A 17,179-nucleotide genomic window follows, 5' to 3' on the forward strand; every position below is an offset into this window, starting at 1 on the left:
TTTTATTTTTCATGAATGATATTCAGTTCGTATTGAATGTGGCAGAAGCTCCACTCATGTCTTGCATCGCAAATCCTTGAAATTTAGTTTGTAAGTTAAAATCCTTACAAACGGGAGTATTAATTAAATTTTTTCAGGCCCGATTTCAAAACAAAATGTTAATTTTGTTCAGATCATTCAAACTTTTGCAAGTCTTTAAACTCTTTTGCTGTTTCCTGTCACAGGGTCTCACTGGTCCCATTGGTCCTCCTGGTCCTGGTGGTCCCAACGGCGAGAAGGTGAGTGTTATATCATTTGATTGTTATAAAGTTATAGGAAAGTTATCTCTATGATATGTTGTCTGATTGTCTGATTATTTGTATTATTATTGTTTTCTCATAGGGTGAATCTGGTCCTGCTGGTCCTTCTGGAGCTCCTGGTACCCGCGGTGCTCCTGTAAGTGTCACAGTTTAACCAGAATCAATTCTTGAAGATTAAAGATGATACGTATAAAATCGTAGCTGTCTATGCTGAAGTTGAAGTTTGGAAGCTCTTCAATTTTTAACCAATTAGGCAGCCTGAACTAACCTCTGAGTTTCTGCCTCTCTTCCTTCCTCTTTCAGGGTGACAGGGGTGAGACTGGACCTCCTGGGCCTGCTGGATTTGCTGGACCCCCTGTAAGTAACAAATAACAACACTGACCAGTTCCTGGAGTCATGTTCAAACATATCAGACAAACATATTGACCTAAAAATACAAAAAGTTGCAAAAACTAGTAACACAAAGTTAATTAGAAAAATATTAATCGCAGCTATTAGCAACTCAATGAAACAGATAACCTCAACACCTTGATGATAATCAAACCAAGTTGTAATCAAAATGTGGCTTTTATTCTCTAAATAAAAACCTCACCTTGTGTTTTGTTACCTGGAAAACTAGACGCCAGTTTTAATCAAATCTCTTTTCTATTATTACAATCTGGAAACACTTGGATATCTAATTGTCTGTAACGCTGTTTTAGACCTTTGTGACTCATTGTTTATCTTGACATATGTGTTGCCTCTTCAGTGTATGATTCTGTGGAGAGAAATTAGTGTGTAGACAGTCGGAAGTCTTCGTATCACTCATCCATTTAGTTCCTCCCAAAGACTCCAGGCAGACATCAAATAAATGTTTTTAATAAGCTGCATCCTTCCAAAAGGATTTTCATCAATATTTTTGTGACAACACAATTTGTCATAAGTTTTTTTTTCTCTAGGTTTCACTTTGATTAGTTATTGAATTTACGTCAGGATGAATAACACTACAAGGTGTCTGAATCATTTTTAGTTCACAGCTCACAGACTGTAACATCACAGCTTATCACCACACAGACTGAAAATAGACACTGATGCCACATAAAACATCAGCAACTCTTTTTGAAATCCAGGTTCACGCCTCTAGACTTTTAATTGCTGTTGAAGCAGTCACAAAGTCAACTAAGTTTTGTGAGAGAGAAGAAAAGTGGGTTAGGGTTACGCTGGATCCTACATTTCCCATAATGCAACTCACGCCCTCTGCCTGGTAAATGCTCCAAACTCTAGTTTATAACTTGCTGTTATAAATTTGTAGTCTTCAGACATCATACCATTTATGTGTAAAATTGGTGAAGTGCCCCTTTAACCACATTTATTTTAGAGAACCAAGAAGCAGCGTCCTCAATCTTAAATAAATCACTCATTCACAAATATATAATACATTTGTTGTGTTAACACATTTCATTCATTCAACTGTTTGTGTCTTTTTCTTTCAGGGTGCTGATGGCCAGCCTGGAATCAAGGGAGAGCAGGGAGAATCTGGACAGAAGGGTGACGCTGGTGCCCCTGGACCCCAAGGACCCTCTGGTGCCCCCGGACCTGCGGTGGGTGTCTCTCAAAACTTTTTTACTGAACTAAACAGTATTTTTTTCTGGCTTTGCCTCAGCCCTAATTAATGAAAGGTTCTACCTAAACCTCGGATGTTGACAGCCTAGTGACGTTGTCTTTTCAATAATCAAAAACATTATTCAACAGCTAAGACACACGCTGATTGAGACTGTCTTTTTACGAGAAGAGAAAAATGTTATCTCTGCACAAATCAGCAGAAAATTGTTTTTTCTCTGTCGAGCGTTTGCGGTGGAGTCGAGTCAGAATGAAAGCTGTCCTTGTCACTGATTGTGCCACATGAGGCAGAATAAAAACTAGCTGAGGCAAACAGATCCGAACAACATTTCAAAGTGACTCAAAGAGTTTTAGATGAGTTTATGTTGTCATTTATAAAACATAGAATAAATCAGACAGTAATGTTCAGGATGTTTTCTGTTCCAGGGTCCTACAGGTGTTTCTGGACCTAAAGGTGCTCGTGGTGCTCAGGGACCTCCTGTAAGTGAATTAATTTAAAATGTTAAATTGTTTTACTTGTCTCGCAGTCGCACATGTAGAAACCATCATTTTATTAGCTCATTTTCTAACTTAATCTTTCTCTTTCAGGGTGCCACTGGTTTCCCTGGAGCTGCTGGCCGAGTTGGACCTCCTGGTCCCAATGTAAGTTCACAACCACACCCAACTGTCCATAACCATAAAATAGATATAGGCACTGATAATGTTATATATTTTCAAATTGTTTGACTGTTACTTTCGCAGTCTGCCATATTTTTCATATTTTCATATTTTCAGTCTCCAAATATGAAATTCGGTATGGGAAAGATTTATGTTGTATAAGGATGCAGGTGCAGCAGAACAGATACAGGAATGTTTTCTAAATGCCACCTGACTTATTGTCACCTAGGAAGCCTTTTTAATTTGCACCTGTGAAGTATTTACTCTTACTGTTTCAGCACCCACACACTGCCAAAACAGTCTGTCTGACACAGTGGGAGTTGTTGGAGGTTGTTAAGAATATTTTTACAGACTTGCTAAAAGGAAGTGCAATATATTGTGAAAAACAAGTCTGATCCTGTAAGACTGTTAAAATGAGATATGTGTTATTAAACCTATTTAAAGATGCACAGACACCCGGGATGTGGGCATGTATATGGGTGATTGTACACCAAAGAGTCTTGTGTTCATGTTCTAGGGTAATCCTGGACCTTCTGGTCCTGCCGGCCCTCCTGGTAAAGATGGACCCAAGGGTGTGAGGGGAGATGGTGGACCCCCAGGCAGACAGGGTGATGCTGGACTCCGCGGTCCTGCTGGGGCTCCTGGAGAGAAAGGAGATGCTGGAGAGGATGGTCCCCCTGTGAGTTCTTCATACTTCATATCATATTCCTCCTTATAACACTTTGGGCTTATACATAATATGTAACTTTGACTTTGTGACGCTTGAAATACCACTCCAGTCCCTCTAGCACCCACATATTTAGCCACTCTCTCTTTCTGTCCGCCATCAAGGTGAACACAAGTGTCCATTATAGAAAAAAGAAAATTATTAAATGTGTTTGTTTTCTACAGTCCTGTCGACTTTTACGTAGTTCTGTTGGCCCAAAGAGCCAATTTCATCAGTAATGGACAGCCACCGAGGACACTCTCCGTTAATACACAGAGCTGTCAGTGTCCATCACTGACCGTAATAGCAGACCAAGACATATGACAGCACAGGGCAGCACAAGCTCGGTGACAGACTGATGACAGGACCTCAGGCTTTCACCTTGCCTGCACTCAGCGCTACACACACACACACACACACACACCCGTCACACATGACGACGAGCGCTGTCAAGATAATGACATATCACAGATGATTGCATACTCAAACATGATGCTAGCTGCTGTGTCCAGACCCATCCCACCCATAGATTACATATATGAAATCTTGAACCATGTATCAACACACCAAAGTCTTTGTCACCTGAATGCTGTGTCTCAGGTGTCGCTTAGAGCCAGGTGTTTATTGTGAGGATGGGTTACTGTTGCACCGCGGGACCTGTGGCAGAGTGGACTGTGGTGGTGGGGATGAAGTAGACCAGAGGGGTGATGAAGAGATCGACGTTGATCTGTGCTGCTGCAAATGACATAAAAGATATATATCAAGCAAAGAAACAGAAATGAAAGAACAGAGCACAAATAAAACAAAACCATAAAGATGGCCAGCTTTGGACTCAATAACTATAACACTTGGTGACTTAAAGGAGTCTCGGCTGGTTGGCTGGCAAACTCAGTGTGATGACAAAACTCCAGGAAGTCACTGCTCCCGACTAAGAAACAGTCTGGCACATAACCCCCCTTAAAACCATAAACAATAGTTTTTACACTTCGGCTTTTGTACAAATAAAATAAGTGGAATATAACATGTTAATCATTGAGCTTTAGAAGAGCTGGTAGAATCAGAATCAGAATCAGAAACTGTTTATTGCCGAGTAACATACATTACAAGGAATTTGCCGTGGTCTGAAGGTGCTATTGTTTTGACAACAAATATGTAGGATATAAAAGGTAAAATAAGAATAAAAATAAAGATAAGATAAGATAAATAACAAACAGTACAGTGACCAAAATAAAGTAAAGTGTCCAGATAAAGTGTCCAGTAGGGGGTGGGTGCGTTAATCAGAATCAGAATCAGAATCAGAATCAGAATCAGAATCAGAAACTGTTTATTGCCAAGTAACATACATTACAAGGAATTTGCTGTGGTCTGAAGGTGCTATTGTTTTGATAACAAATAAGTAGAATATAAAAGCTAAAATAAGAATAAGAATAAAAATAAAAATAAAAAATAAGATAAGATAAATAACAACAGTGCAGTGACCAGAATAAAGTAAAGTGTCCAGATAAGTGTCCAGTAGGGGGTGGGTGCGTTAATGTAACGCAGTGGGGACAGGGGTGATGTACGTTAATATAACGTATAGCTTGTGTTTGTGTTCTGGGGGGGGGGGGGGGGGGGGTCAGTGAGAGTTTGTCAGGTATGTAACGCAGGGGGGACAGGGGTGATGTACGTTAATATAACGTATAACTTGTGTTTGTGTTTGTGTTTGGGGGGGTCAATGTAAGTTTGTCAGGTTGATTGGTAGGTGAATTTTGTTACCTTTTGACAGAACCAGGCTAGCTGTCTCCCCCTGTTTACAATTATTTCAATTATGCTAAGCTAAGATTGTACCATATTTATTGTACTGAGGTGAGAGTGGCATCGATTCATTTTTATCTAACTGTTGAACAGAAAGTAAGCTAAAAAATGAATTTGGATGTGAAAAGGACAGAATGTCTGACTCTTAATCTAAAGGAATAAAAATAAACTATCCTTATCAAAAATGTCTTTTTATGTTATGTGCTTCTAAATATACTGTATTGTTAACAAATTATTTAAACTCTTAAATGTTAATATCAGAATTGGCCTCAAAAACCCACAATCATTCATGGTATAGTTGAATACTGTCTCTGTAATTCAAAGATTATTTTATACATGAAAAAATAAAGAAAACACAAGCATAATTAATACCAGATGATTTGACTGCTTATACATTAATCACACATTAATTGTGTTTGCCACCTCTTTCTTCCCTCTCAGGGTCCCCTGGGTCCTTCAGGTCCTCAGGGTTTGGGTGGTCAGCGTGGTATCGTCGGTCTGCCTGGACAGCGTGGTGAGAGAGGTTTCCCTGGTCTGCCTGGACCTTCTGTAAGTAACATACTGTTTTCCTTACGGCTGCAACTTAGTTATTTTCATCAGCGTTTAATCTGTCTTTTGTTTTGTTTTTTATGAATTATTTAGTCTATAAATGTCAGAAAATAGTGAGAAATGCCAGTTACAATGTCCCAGAGCCCGAGACGGCATCTTTAAATAGCTTGTTTTGTAGAATTGTATAACATATTCAATTCACAATAATACAGCTGAAGTCTATTAATCAATACAATATTGACCCAACAGCCTGCATCCACCCAACTGATCAAATATTAATCAGCAATTATTTTGATAATAAATGAATCATGTAAGGTAAAAGTGATACATTTCCTGTAATAACGCCAAACATTCCCAAGTTTCAGCTTCTTAATCGAGTGTATTTGCTGCTTTTCTTTGACTTATACGAGGTGCCGTGCATTGCTGACCCTTTACGGATCAAACAGTTGACCAATTAATCCAGAAAATAATTGGCAGATTAATTGATACTGAAAATAATAGTTGCATCCCAACACAATAATATATGACATAGTAAAAATGGAGAAGGACTATGACTCTTACTGCAATGTTTATTGGTTGGATTACTAAACATTGGATGGTCATTGCAGTATGAGGTGTTTCTCTTTCACTGCTGCAAGTGACGTACTGTCTGTTAAGCTTAAATAACAAAAGCAGCTGTTAACTTGATAAATATTCATGAACCTGCCCTCAGTGTTTTGTCACTCAGTACAGGAGAAAGTAGAAAAGCCACAGACTGGCTGTGGACTGTCATTCTGCTGTGGCCTAATTGGATCACAGTCAAATCACATGAGCCAGGACTTTTCTCCTGGTGAACTGATTCCATTTGATGTTCAGCGTGACATGTGACAGGAAAGCTCCCCTGCTCGACAGCTCACACTATTTGATACGTGACATGAGCCATGTCCCCTACGTACAGCATCTCAGTGGGCACGTCCTCACCATTAATTATTCACCAGTACGCATGAAAGGGACGCCAAGAAAGAAGCGGTGATGCCAGGCTCACCCAGGAATGTTTCAAGCAGAGAATATGCTTTTGATATCAGAAGTGAAGTTTGAACTGCAGGTACAGTTCATGTGACCTTCTGCGGTTTTCTTCAAGTTTGGTCCCTTTGAAGGCAGCAGGCACTCAGAGTTAGAATATGTACCAATCCCAGTGTTTCTGGATGGAGGCAATATTTTGTGCCATGTTCTTTATCCATTCAAACACATGAAAAAATAAATTCAGTTTTCAAAAAGTATGAGGATAAAGCAATCAGTTTTTAGGTCACTCATTGTCATCTGGCTTGGTCGAAAGTAAATCAACAGTTCAAGTGGGCTGTGTAATAGATAACTAACAGTATTCTCCTTTTCAGCACCTGACTGGATAAACACACCTTTTCCAAGGCTGTGATTTGTCTTTACTTCCAATTTTCTAACATGGCGGCTGTTCCGGATACTTCTCCAAAACTACTGACAAAAAACAGTTTCTAAATGAATTTGAGGAGATTAAATCACGGGGCATCATGGGCATTTTATATCATCATAGATTGGCCTATTGGTATATATGGATGTGGTATGCATTTTTTGATGCACCTAATCTAAATGCTGTCCATTTAAATACATTTGTGTTTTGGAGCCATTGCTCTTTTCATCGATGTTATCCAAAACTATTGACCAAAACCTTTCTAAATATATTTGAGGGGATTAATAGGCTTTTAGAGTTTTAATAGCTGTTAACAAGGTTTGCGACGTCTATGGAGGCGGTAATCATGTTGCCATCTAAACGTAGACTGGCTGTGCAACAAAGAAGCGCTTTGTCATTGTGAGAAAAACCTCTGACGTGGATTTAGCCCATCAGATTTTCAAGATTGTAGTTACATGCGTGATTTACTGGGATGTTAGACTGAATGTAATTACAGTAGAGTGAGTATGTACCAGTGGATGAATTACATGATGAGTTGTATCTTCGGGTAATTCATGATGTCTTATAATTAACAGTTTAGTAATGAGTCTTCTTCTCTTCTCTCCTCTCAGGGTGAGCCCGGAAAGCAGGGAGCTCCTGGTGGCGGCGGAGACCGCGGACCCCCTGGACCTGTTGGTCCACCTGGACTCACTGGACCTGCAGGAGAGCCTGGCAGAGAGGTCAGAGAATGGGCAACACACAACATGTGTGTGTTTGCATTCATATCTGCCACATTATATTTAGCCCAGTTCATGTCCCATGACTGAAATGACAGAATCTTGTTCTAGAGGCCAAGTTGATTAAAATGCACTGCTATTTGCGTCATGTATACATTAGCATTGTGTTTACAGCCTGTTATTAATGCGCTTTGTTGGAGCCGGGTTCATTATGCAGCTGATCAGTATTCAACAGGACATCTGGCTTGGTGGAGGTGGAAGCTATTAACGCTTAAATTATTCTGTCATCTGACAGGGTAACCCCGGATCTGATGGACCTCCCGGTAGAGATGGTGCTACTGGAATCAAGGTGAGAAAAACACAATCACGCAACATAAGATACACTTAGTCCAAACCTCTGTGTTGTAAGATGCTGCTGTAATTACAAATTGCTGAAGCTGTTCTGTGTTGAACAGCCTTAACAGTCCGTTTTCAAATACGCTTTTGCTCAGGGTAGAGATTTTGCTCTTACTCTTCTTGATATGTTGCAAACGTCATTAAAATTTGAATTGCAACAGGAATAAATTGAACATACTGTGACAACACCATCTAATTCAAATAATGTAAACCTGCCGTATAGAGGGTTTACATTCACTGCATTACTCATAAATATAAATCTTATTTTATATGTATATTATACATCTGCATTCATACACAGTGATTATGTGCACAGGGGATATGAACATCTTTATCAGCCCTTTGGTGTCTTATCTCAACATTTCTAGTGTTTTTCATCATCTCCAAGCGGTAAAAACTGCCATCTACTTTGACTCACATCTTTTGGTCGAGTGTGTAGTGTGTGCATAGCTTTTCTGACATGACTGACTTTTCTGCTGCTGTGCTCTCTGTGCTGCAGGGTGATCGTGGTAACACTGGTCCTGCTGGTGCTCCTGGTGCTCCAGGCGCTACTGGTGCTCCCGGCCCAGTTGGTCCCACCGGCAAACAGGGAGACCGAGGAGAGTCTGTGAGTGAAATTGTCTTAAAAACACATTGATGTTGTCTCTTTCCATGTTATTTCTAGGAGTGAAGTCTCTATACAGTGATACAGTATATGTTTGTGAAGACAACAAAGAAACAGTATATACACACACAACATGTTAACAGCCAGTTTAAAAAAGGAAATGATGGTAACAATCCACAGACATTTACAATTAATTTGAGCACATATTGATATTAACAGGTAATATGACTAAAGCAGTGCTCCAGTAATTTATGTTTCTACTGTACCGTCACCACCTTCTTTTGTTTTTCTTTCACAGGGTGCACAGGGACCTTCTGGACCACCAGGACCTGCTGGAGCCAGAGGAATGCCTGTACGTATCTTTCTGAACATTAACACACACACCTACACGCTCAGTTTTGAAAAAACAGAAAAACAAATATTTTGTGAAATTACAGTATGTTTTCCTAATTAAGCTGTTGTCCACTTGTTCTCAGGGACCTCAAGGACCCCGCGGTGACAAGGGTGAGAGTGGAGAGAGCGGTGAGAGAGGACAGAAGGGACACAGAGGCTTCACTGGTCTGCAGGGTCTGCCCGGACCTCCGGTAAGCGTCCAGACTGCATGTAAAATCTTTGTGTTACATAGGTCCGATTCATTTCTTATCATCATCCCTTCCTCACAAATAGTAGTAGTTGATCTGGGTTGCATTAATTGAATCAATTATATATTATTATTATTATATATTCTATATTAGAAATTATTGTTATATGCAGGAAAGTTGATATAATGATAAATAATTCTAATTCTATCGTCCCTACTGGTTTTCCATCATACTTTCATACTTGAAACATCTATTAAATTGCATTCTACGTGGTATTAAAAAGGTCTAAAACAGTTTTAAACTTAACTTGGTTAACCCTTCAGAAACCCTGATGTATGAATGTAATCATAATCTATTTAGGGTCAAGCTGGAGACCAGGGCGCCACTGGACCTGCTGGACCTTCTGGACAAAGAGTGAGTACTAGTGCTACCAAAATACTCAGTTGTAATAAAAAACGTGGAATATCACTTTTAATTCAAAGACTAATGAAATAAGTGTCTTTGGTGCTTAACATCAAGAGTTTTTCCTCCGTCTGTGTATATAGGGACCACCTGGACCCGTTGGCCCTGCTGGAAAGGATGGTGGAAACGGTATGCCAGGACCCATTGGACCCCCTGGACCTCGTGGTCGCAGTGGAGAGACCGGTCCCTCTGTGAGTAGAATTGCCTTTTAGCCAGCAAAACTGACTAGAATAATGTTTTTTGTGTCACAGTTGGTTCCATTGCTACATTGTGGACAAAATGTTACACTTGTGTTACTTGTACGTTACCAATTATGTGTTCAGGAATTGGAAAAGCCCTCAGAATTGGAAGAGATTAATTGTGTAAAATTCACACCACATAATAACATAATGAGTGTGTAAGTCATCCTGTCGCTGGGTGTGAAGTGAATGCAGTGGTGTCACCCGATTCATAGACCCATCCCATATGATGTGACCTCACTCATCATCGAGTCATCTTTATATTCAGTGTAACCATTTTTTATATTTCCTCTCTGTGGAAGGTCTTGAACATTTCACTCCTAAATAATCAAAGAAAAAGGCAAATCATTGTGAAGAAGAATTGATAAAAGTGAAGAAACATTTTCCAAAATTTGGGATTATTTGGCTAAAATCAAAACTTCAAAAAACCTACAAATGTGGCACAAGCGAAAAAATGCATTTTTCTTTCACTTTCTTGAAGTCATTATGTCAGTCTGGTCGATGTAGGGGTGGCAGGCACAGTTTTGTGTAAATGTTGTGTAGTGCCGAATAAAACCATAAATAAAATCCATCTTTCTTCTTTTCCTCTCAGGGTCCCGCCGGAAACCCCGGACCCCCTGGTCCTCCTGGCCCCCCTGGCCCTGGCATTGACATGTCTGCCTTCGCTGGTCTGGGTCAGACTGAAAAGTCCCCTGATCCTCTCAGGTACATGAGGGCCGACCAGGCATCCGGAAACCTCCGTCAGCACGATGCTGAGGTTGACGCCACGCTCAAATCTCTGAACAACCAGATTGAGAACATCCGCAGCCCAGAGGGATCCAGGAAGAACCCGGCTCGCACCTGCAGAGACCTGAAGCTCTGCCATCCTGACTGGAAGAGCGGTGAGTGACACCCAGTGGAATTGATGAAATTGGGGTGAGATGACGAAGTAGATGAAGAGAGAAGTTAGGGGACATTTTCGGTTGGTAGCTCATGTTTGGTAAAGTCAAGATTCAGGTTAAATATAGTTTGTGTGGTCTGTTAGTGTTTAGATGTGGCTGATTCTGAGTCTGTTTTTCATATATCAGAATTACACAATATTCCAATAACATTATACAATACATTTTCAATGATTATCAGCTTGTCATGCAGCAAGGTCTCACCCCTGAAGCTGATGTGTTTGGGGTTTTTGTTTCCCTGCAGGAGAGTACTGGATTGATCCCAATCAGGGCTGCACCGTCGATGCAATCAAGGTCTTCTGTAACATGGAGACAGGAGAGTCCTGCGTCCTCCCCAAGCCTTCCAGCATCCCTCGCAAGAACTGGTGGTCCAGCAAGAGCAAGGACCGCAAACACGTCTGGTTCGGAGAGACAATGAATGGAGGATTCCACGTAAGTGGCACCATGGTTTTCATCTTTCAACAATCAGTTGAGCTTAAACATACCCTCCTCTACTGTTAGTGCTGTAGTGTAATCACAGACTGGGATGAAATCAGCGAATGTATTGACTTTTATTTATTTATTTGATTCCTAAAATACCATTTTCAGCATGTAAAAAGAGTAACTTAATTCCCTCCTGAAAAAAATCTGGTAATTTCTCTAAAAAAACTGAAACCAAAACGATAAGCCTGACTCATCAGTTCAAATAATCAAAAAACATGCAAACAGCCATAATAACAGATATTAACCATTGTCCTGCTTACCTGCATCCCAATGCAGTTCAGCTATGGCGATGACACCCTGGCACCCAACACTGCTGCCATTCAGATGACTTTCCTGAGGCTGCTGTCCACCGAGGCTTCTCAAAACCTCACCTACCACTGTAAGAACAGCGTGGCCTACATGGACGCCTCAGCGGGCAACCTGAAGAAGGCCGTGCTGCTGCAGGGCTCCAACGACGTGGAGATCAGAGCCGAGGGCAACAGCCGCTTCACTTACAGCGTGATGGAGGACGGCTGCACGGTAAGACTGGACAGATGCAACACACAGTACAGTACACACAATATTTCATGTAAATATACATGCGTGTACTGAATCAGGTGCACATCAGAACATATATAATGAAGCTCAAAAGGATATTAAAATGGATACACGATTCAGTTCCCTTCATGATTCATGTTAAGCTCTGACTCTCTCATTCTGCCATTTTGGAGAAAGTCACAGGTCATTTAACAACCGTTGTGTTTTTTTCCCCCTCTGCACAGAAACACACGGGACAGTGGGGCAAGACAGTGATTGAATACAGATCGCAGAAGACCTCTCGTCTGCCCATCGTGGACATTGCCCCCATGGATATTGGTGGAGCAGACCAGGAGTTCGGAGTCGAAGTCGGGGCAGTCTGCTTCTTGTAAAGAACGAGGGATCAGTAAAAAAAGAGGAGAAAGAAGAAGTGGGAATTTGAGAAAAAAAATTAAACGAAAGAGGAGCACACTTCAGATAAAGGAGGAGAGAAAGAGTGAAAAAGAAAAATCAAGACACTTTTTTTAAATGGGACTTTTTTTCTAAGTAAAAAGTGCTTTTTCCAAGTCGAACTCCGTAGGATATCTGCACTGAATGGCACCAGCAACTGTCATCTGTGATTCATCCAGCATTGCCTGCAGTCAACTCGCCCACCCCCCTATGGACACCCAGGTTTCCCCAAAAAGCCCCCACTTAACCTTGGGTGAACAGCAACCCGCCCCACACACACACACACACACACACACACACACACACACCTACCCCATGCCATGAACAAGACGGGGGAAGTATGAGGAGAGTACGGGAACATACCAGGGAATTAGAGAGAGAAAAATGTGTTGGTGTTATTTATTTATTGTTTAGGTTTGGGTCCCAGGTGTGGTAGGACTGAGTTTGTTGCTAAGTAATAAAAAGCCCACTTACACATATTTAAAAAAGAAAAAAAAACCTTATCCACCATCATCCTCTTATACTTCCTCCTCTTTTCTAAATCACCCCCCATCACTCCTGTACCACATCCACCAGAGCATACATATCTCTTTGAAACCAAAAAAAATCTAGCTACATAGAAAGTGCAGGTGTTCCTATTTCTACCACCACAGTGTGTATCAAAACGTTACTGTGTACTATAATAAAAGTCAATGGTGCTATTGTTGTAAAACAGTCTGTATTTTTTAACAACCAAACACTCATTTGTAGTGACTTGTATATATGTGTATATATGTATATGTGTGTATACATATATATACAGTTTCTCAGAGAAATGTCCCCGCCTCGCCCCCCACCCTCCTGCTTCAGCCCCCGTATGTAAACAAACATGTCTACGATGGATATTTTACAATTAAGCCATGTCCAATTTGGAATTAATACTGAATTTAATTTTCTTTTTAGTTTTGTTTTGATATTTTAAAGCTACCTCACACTAAAAAAAAGACTTCAAAGGCCCTGAATCTCTGAACACAAAACCCCGTATTTTAGGTGAATATCAAGATGGCCAATATGTTTGAGAAGTTTGGTCATGAAAGCCCAGTCTGCTGCCCCCCCCACTCCCCTCCCCATTTGCTGTGACCTTTGACCCCCATCCCTCTCTACTTCCTCCCATCAGTCCCCTCACACACGGCATGCCCTCTGCCTCGGCGTACACACTCTCTCACACACACACACACACACACTGACACAGTTGTAGAGATTCAGGGTGTGTTTGACTTTGTTGCTCCAGTTCTACAGCCAGCGCAGAGGGCTCATTTGTGTGAGGTTGTGTATATTTCTTATTATTAATAATAGTATTATTATTAATAATAATAGCATTATTATATTATTATGATCATGACTTGTTTTTGTTACGTTTTAATTAATGTAAATTGGAAATAAAAGACAAAACCAAGTAACAGGCTGAAGTTGCTTTTTATTTATACCCTGTTTTGTTCTCCCCCGTGTTGAAATATCTGGGGCGATAGTTTTGACTCTTCCCCAAGGAAATTCCTTAAAAAACAAGAAAAGAAAAGTCACACCTAAACATTTCACTGTGCCCTGCTTCCACTGAGTGTCCAGATATATTTCCAGGGGGAGAAACACCTCAGATCTCAAGAAAAGGCAGTGGAGAGATGGATGAATGCGGGGCCATTTTGATTTTGTTGATGGTGATTTGTGAAAAAAACAAAGAAAGAAGGAGGTGGCGAAAGTTCATATAATGTACTTTTTTTAACTACATGTAAAATAGTTTTCAATCATTTCCTTTAGTTTTAACGCATGGTAGAGTAGAAATAGGAAACACTGCCAGCCACGATCAGCTCATTGTGAATTGATAATGTCTTCCTGTACTTCTGTTACTTCTCTTCATCCTCTTCAACCTACAGTAGCAATAAAAGGTAGAAGCATTTCTATGAACAAAGTAGAGCAACGTTTCTTTTATTTTTTATATATTTGTTGTTTGTTTTTTTTCTCCTAAAAATCACTTTTTGATCGATCATTTATTATTTGATGTAATGGTTCACGATCTATGACTGATGATCATTGTTTGAATAATTATCGGCATACAACCAGGAGAGAAAACAAAATCACTGGGACAGAAATATATCATCAATAAAAAAAAAAACCTACATAAAAAAACTACACACAGAGGGCATGCTTGTTTCTTGAGTTTTGAGTTATCAGCATCATTGTACCTTAACGAGCCAAAGGGGGTTTGTAGATTGTACTAATGGTAGAGATGCATTTGAGAAACTGAACTCTGGCACATCAACATCAGATGTTTGATTCATGACAGACAGGTAACATTCAGGAAATATCATGTAAAGTTACAGCAACGGTGCTTCACAAGTTTATCCACAGACAGTTTTTCTTTTGAAAGTCACACAACAAATATGGAACTCCTACTTCCAATCTTTTGGCCTGTGGTCTCCCAACCAAGACCAGGTTTTTACATGGACCAGTTATCATAACAATATCAAAATCGTTCTACTCAAAGAACTGATTCTAGTTCTAATTCACAGCATGTCTTCATCCTGAACAGCACACACTTCAAATGAGTCTTTCTCTGTAAAGTACACAGCGCACACACCACATTTAGCACGTTACAGTACACAGACAGTTGTCCTACTCTAGGTTTTGCCTCAGCTATTGCCACTTTTCCAAACCAGTTGTTAGATAAAATGGGGTACAGTGATGTTACATCTATGAACACTTAGAGGGTCGTAACTGTACACTTTAATCCGTCACAGATTAAAGACACATGAATAAGACTTAAGAGTCCACAGGCATGCTAGAGCTCTGACAATGACCATTAACCGACTTAGTTTAGCGTGTTAGCATGCTAATATTTGCTAATTAGCACTGAACACAAAATACAGTTGTGTCTGATGGGAATGTTATTCGTTTTGTAGATATTTAGTCTAAATCAAAACTAAAGTATCGGACAAATACTAATTTTGACCGAATAATGGGGCCAGAGGAAACATTAAGGAATCACCAAAATTATTACGGGGGTCTTTAATGTCTGCACCAAATTTCATCATAAACTATCCAATAGTTGTTGATCAACAGACCGACACATGGCGCATGGCTAAAAACATCTTCTTAAACCAGTAGTTCCCAACCTACGTGGCTTGTGATCAACGAAGTAATGGTTGCTTCTGACCCTCCTGTAATCTGTTGCAATATTTGATCAACCAAAGAGGGTTTTTTTTCCTTGTTTTGTTGAATATTTTTTAGTTAAATATAATTGAATAATAATAATTTGATCAAAAACATTAAAGGAAAAGTCTGAAAAAACAAATATTGTGTTTGCTTTAATATCCTGTTAATAATCACATTGAATTTGCAAGCTCTTGTTGGGGTCCGGACCCTCAGGTTGGGAACCACTGACCTATACACACATTAAAAGTAGCCGACTATCAAATTGAAAGAGGCGTTTTACAGTTTCTGTTTGTAACAGTGAAGAATGACAAATGCTCGTACATTAACCACACGACACACCCTTCCCTCAGAGAATAATGCTCCACAGGTTACTAATTGTGATTACAATGAACTGAAGTGAAATTAAAAAAGGTGGCTAATCCAGCCAGATTTTGTTTCATTTATGCAAAGCACTGATATTCAGTGCACCTATACAGTACACACGTCAGGAACGGCATTATCTTAACATTACAGGCGTTAAATGAACTAACTGAGAGAATAATTCCATTAATTATCAAAGTGTTTTCGTTATTTTTACAGTGGCATGAAGAAAAATCAATTATGACACAGCCTATATGGAAAATGGGAGACAGAACGATTTGTACACAGCAATCAGTGCAGAGAGGACTGAAAAGCAGGACTCAAGAGATTAATTAAAGCCAAACTAACAGCATCTCTCAGGATAAATGGCTATACTAATCTAATTCATAAAAACGATCCGCACCTAAATCTGGCTGAAATGTCTCTGTACCAGTTAGTGACAGCTGTATGTACACCAGGCTGTCCAGATATTTGAGAGCTGATTGCTGCAGCTTGGAGACGAAATAATTCACCTTCAGCTCTAATGGCTTCCTGAGAGTAAATTTAGACCAGCAGTTCTCCACTGGCACCGAAACATCTGGCTTAGCGGCCATGTATTGGGAAAGGCTTGAATATCATCCGTGCAAAATCAATGTTATCAAAGTAAATATGGCCGTAACAATGCACAAAAACACCACATTCGTACACACACACACGCACAAACGAAGCAAAAGCAATTAGATGAGGACACACATTTGAGTTTGCACACTCTCCTTTTTGACCTGATAAACACACTCCAGCTGATTAGTGCCTCTCAAGTGTTCATTAAGGGTCAGTTGGTCAAAGACGCCTAATTAGAGTTTAATAAGAGATAAAAGACCAGAGTGCATGGTGGGAGAAGAAAAGAGGGACTACAGAGGGAGACAGAAGGTTATAAAGTTCAAAGAATTTTCTCTCTTTTCATCCTTTCATCTCTCCTCACTTTCTTGTTTTTCAGTCTGCACTCTTTTCTCTCAGTGAACATGACAGAGTGAGTAAACAAACACTCACCTCTCATTTTTCATTGGGTTGAGACAAATGTTATAGGTAAAGAAATATCAAGAAAAACATGTTAATAACACATTATAAAGTAATGTTGCAGTCACAGAGCACAGCTGTAAAAGGCTCATTTCCTCTGGATCAGCACACAGTAACTCCACACAGCGCTTGGAAGTTTATCAGTCGCTCTCCATAAAAATGGGA

The 17,179-nt window shown here is 40.0% G+C and overlaps 1 protein-coding gene across 2 annotated transcripts in view; it reads left to right on the forward strand.

Moving 5' to 3' along the window:
• The window catches only part of col2a1b (collagen, type II, alpha 1b), a 43,806-nt gene extending 30,696 nt beyond the window's left edge, over nucleotides 1-13,110 (forward strand). For both annotated transcript variants that reach the window (XM_070902715.1, XM_070902716.1), the window contains 19 exons: nucleotides 225-278; nucleotides 382-435; nucleotides 603-656; nucleotides 1,772-1,879; nucleotides 2,325-2,378; nucleotides 2,487-2,540; nucleotides 3,073-3,234; nucleotides 5,497-5,604; nucleotides 7,639-7,746; nucleotides 8,039-8,092; nucleotides 8,639-8,746; nucleotides 9,042-9,095; nucleotides 9,220-9,327; nucleotides 9,685-9,738; nucleotides 9,870-9,977; nucleotides 10,618-10,906; nucleotides 11,208-11,395; nucleotides 11,723-11,965; nucleotides 12,208-13,110. In XM_070902715.1, the coding sequence (XP_070758816.1) occupies nucleotides 225-278; nucleotides 382-435; nucleotides 603-656; nucleotides 1,772-1,879; nucleotides 2,325-2,378; nucleotides 2,487-2,540; nucleotides 3,073-3,234; nucleotides 5,497-5,604; nucleotides 7,639-7,746; nucleotides 8,039-8,092; nucleotides 8,639-8,746; nucleotides 9,042-9,095; nucleotides 9,220-9,327; nucleotides 9,685-9,738; nucleotides 9,870-9,977; nucleotides 10,618-10,906; nucleotides 11,208-11,395; nucleotides 11,723-11,965; nucleotides 12,208-12,354 (2,109 nt within the window). In that variant the 3' untranslated portion in view covers nucleotides 12,355-13,110. The remainder of the gene's footprint in view (nucleotides 1-224; nucleotides 279-381; nucleotides 436-602; nucleotides 657-1,771; nucleotides 1,880-2,324; nucleotides 2,379-2,486; nucleotides 2,541-3,072; nucleotides 3,235-5,496; nucleotides 5,605-7,638; nucleotides 7,747-8,038; nucleotides 8,093-8,638; nucleotides 8,747-9,041; nucleotides 9,096-9,219; nucleotides 9,328-9,684; nucleotides 9,739-9,869; nucleotides 9,978-10,617; nucleotides 10,907-11,207; nucleotides 11,396-11,722; nucleotides 11,966-12,207) is intronic.
• The last annotated feature ends 4,069 nt before the right edge of the window (nucleotides 13,111-17,179 follow it).

This window comes from Enoplosus armatus, chromosome 3, assembly GCF_043641665.1.
Source record: "Enoplosus armatus isolate fEnoArm2 chromosome 3, fEnoArm2.hap1, whole genome shotgun sequence".
NCBI classification, from domain to species: Eukaryota; Metazoa; Chordata; class Actinopteri; order Centrarchiformes; family Enoplosidae; genus Enoplosus; species Enoplosus armatus.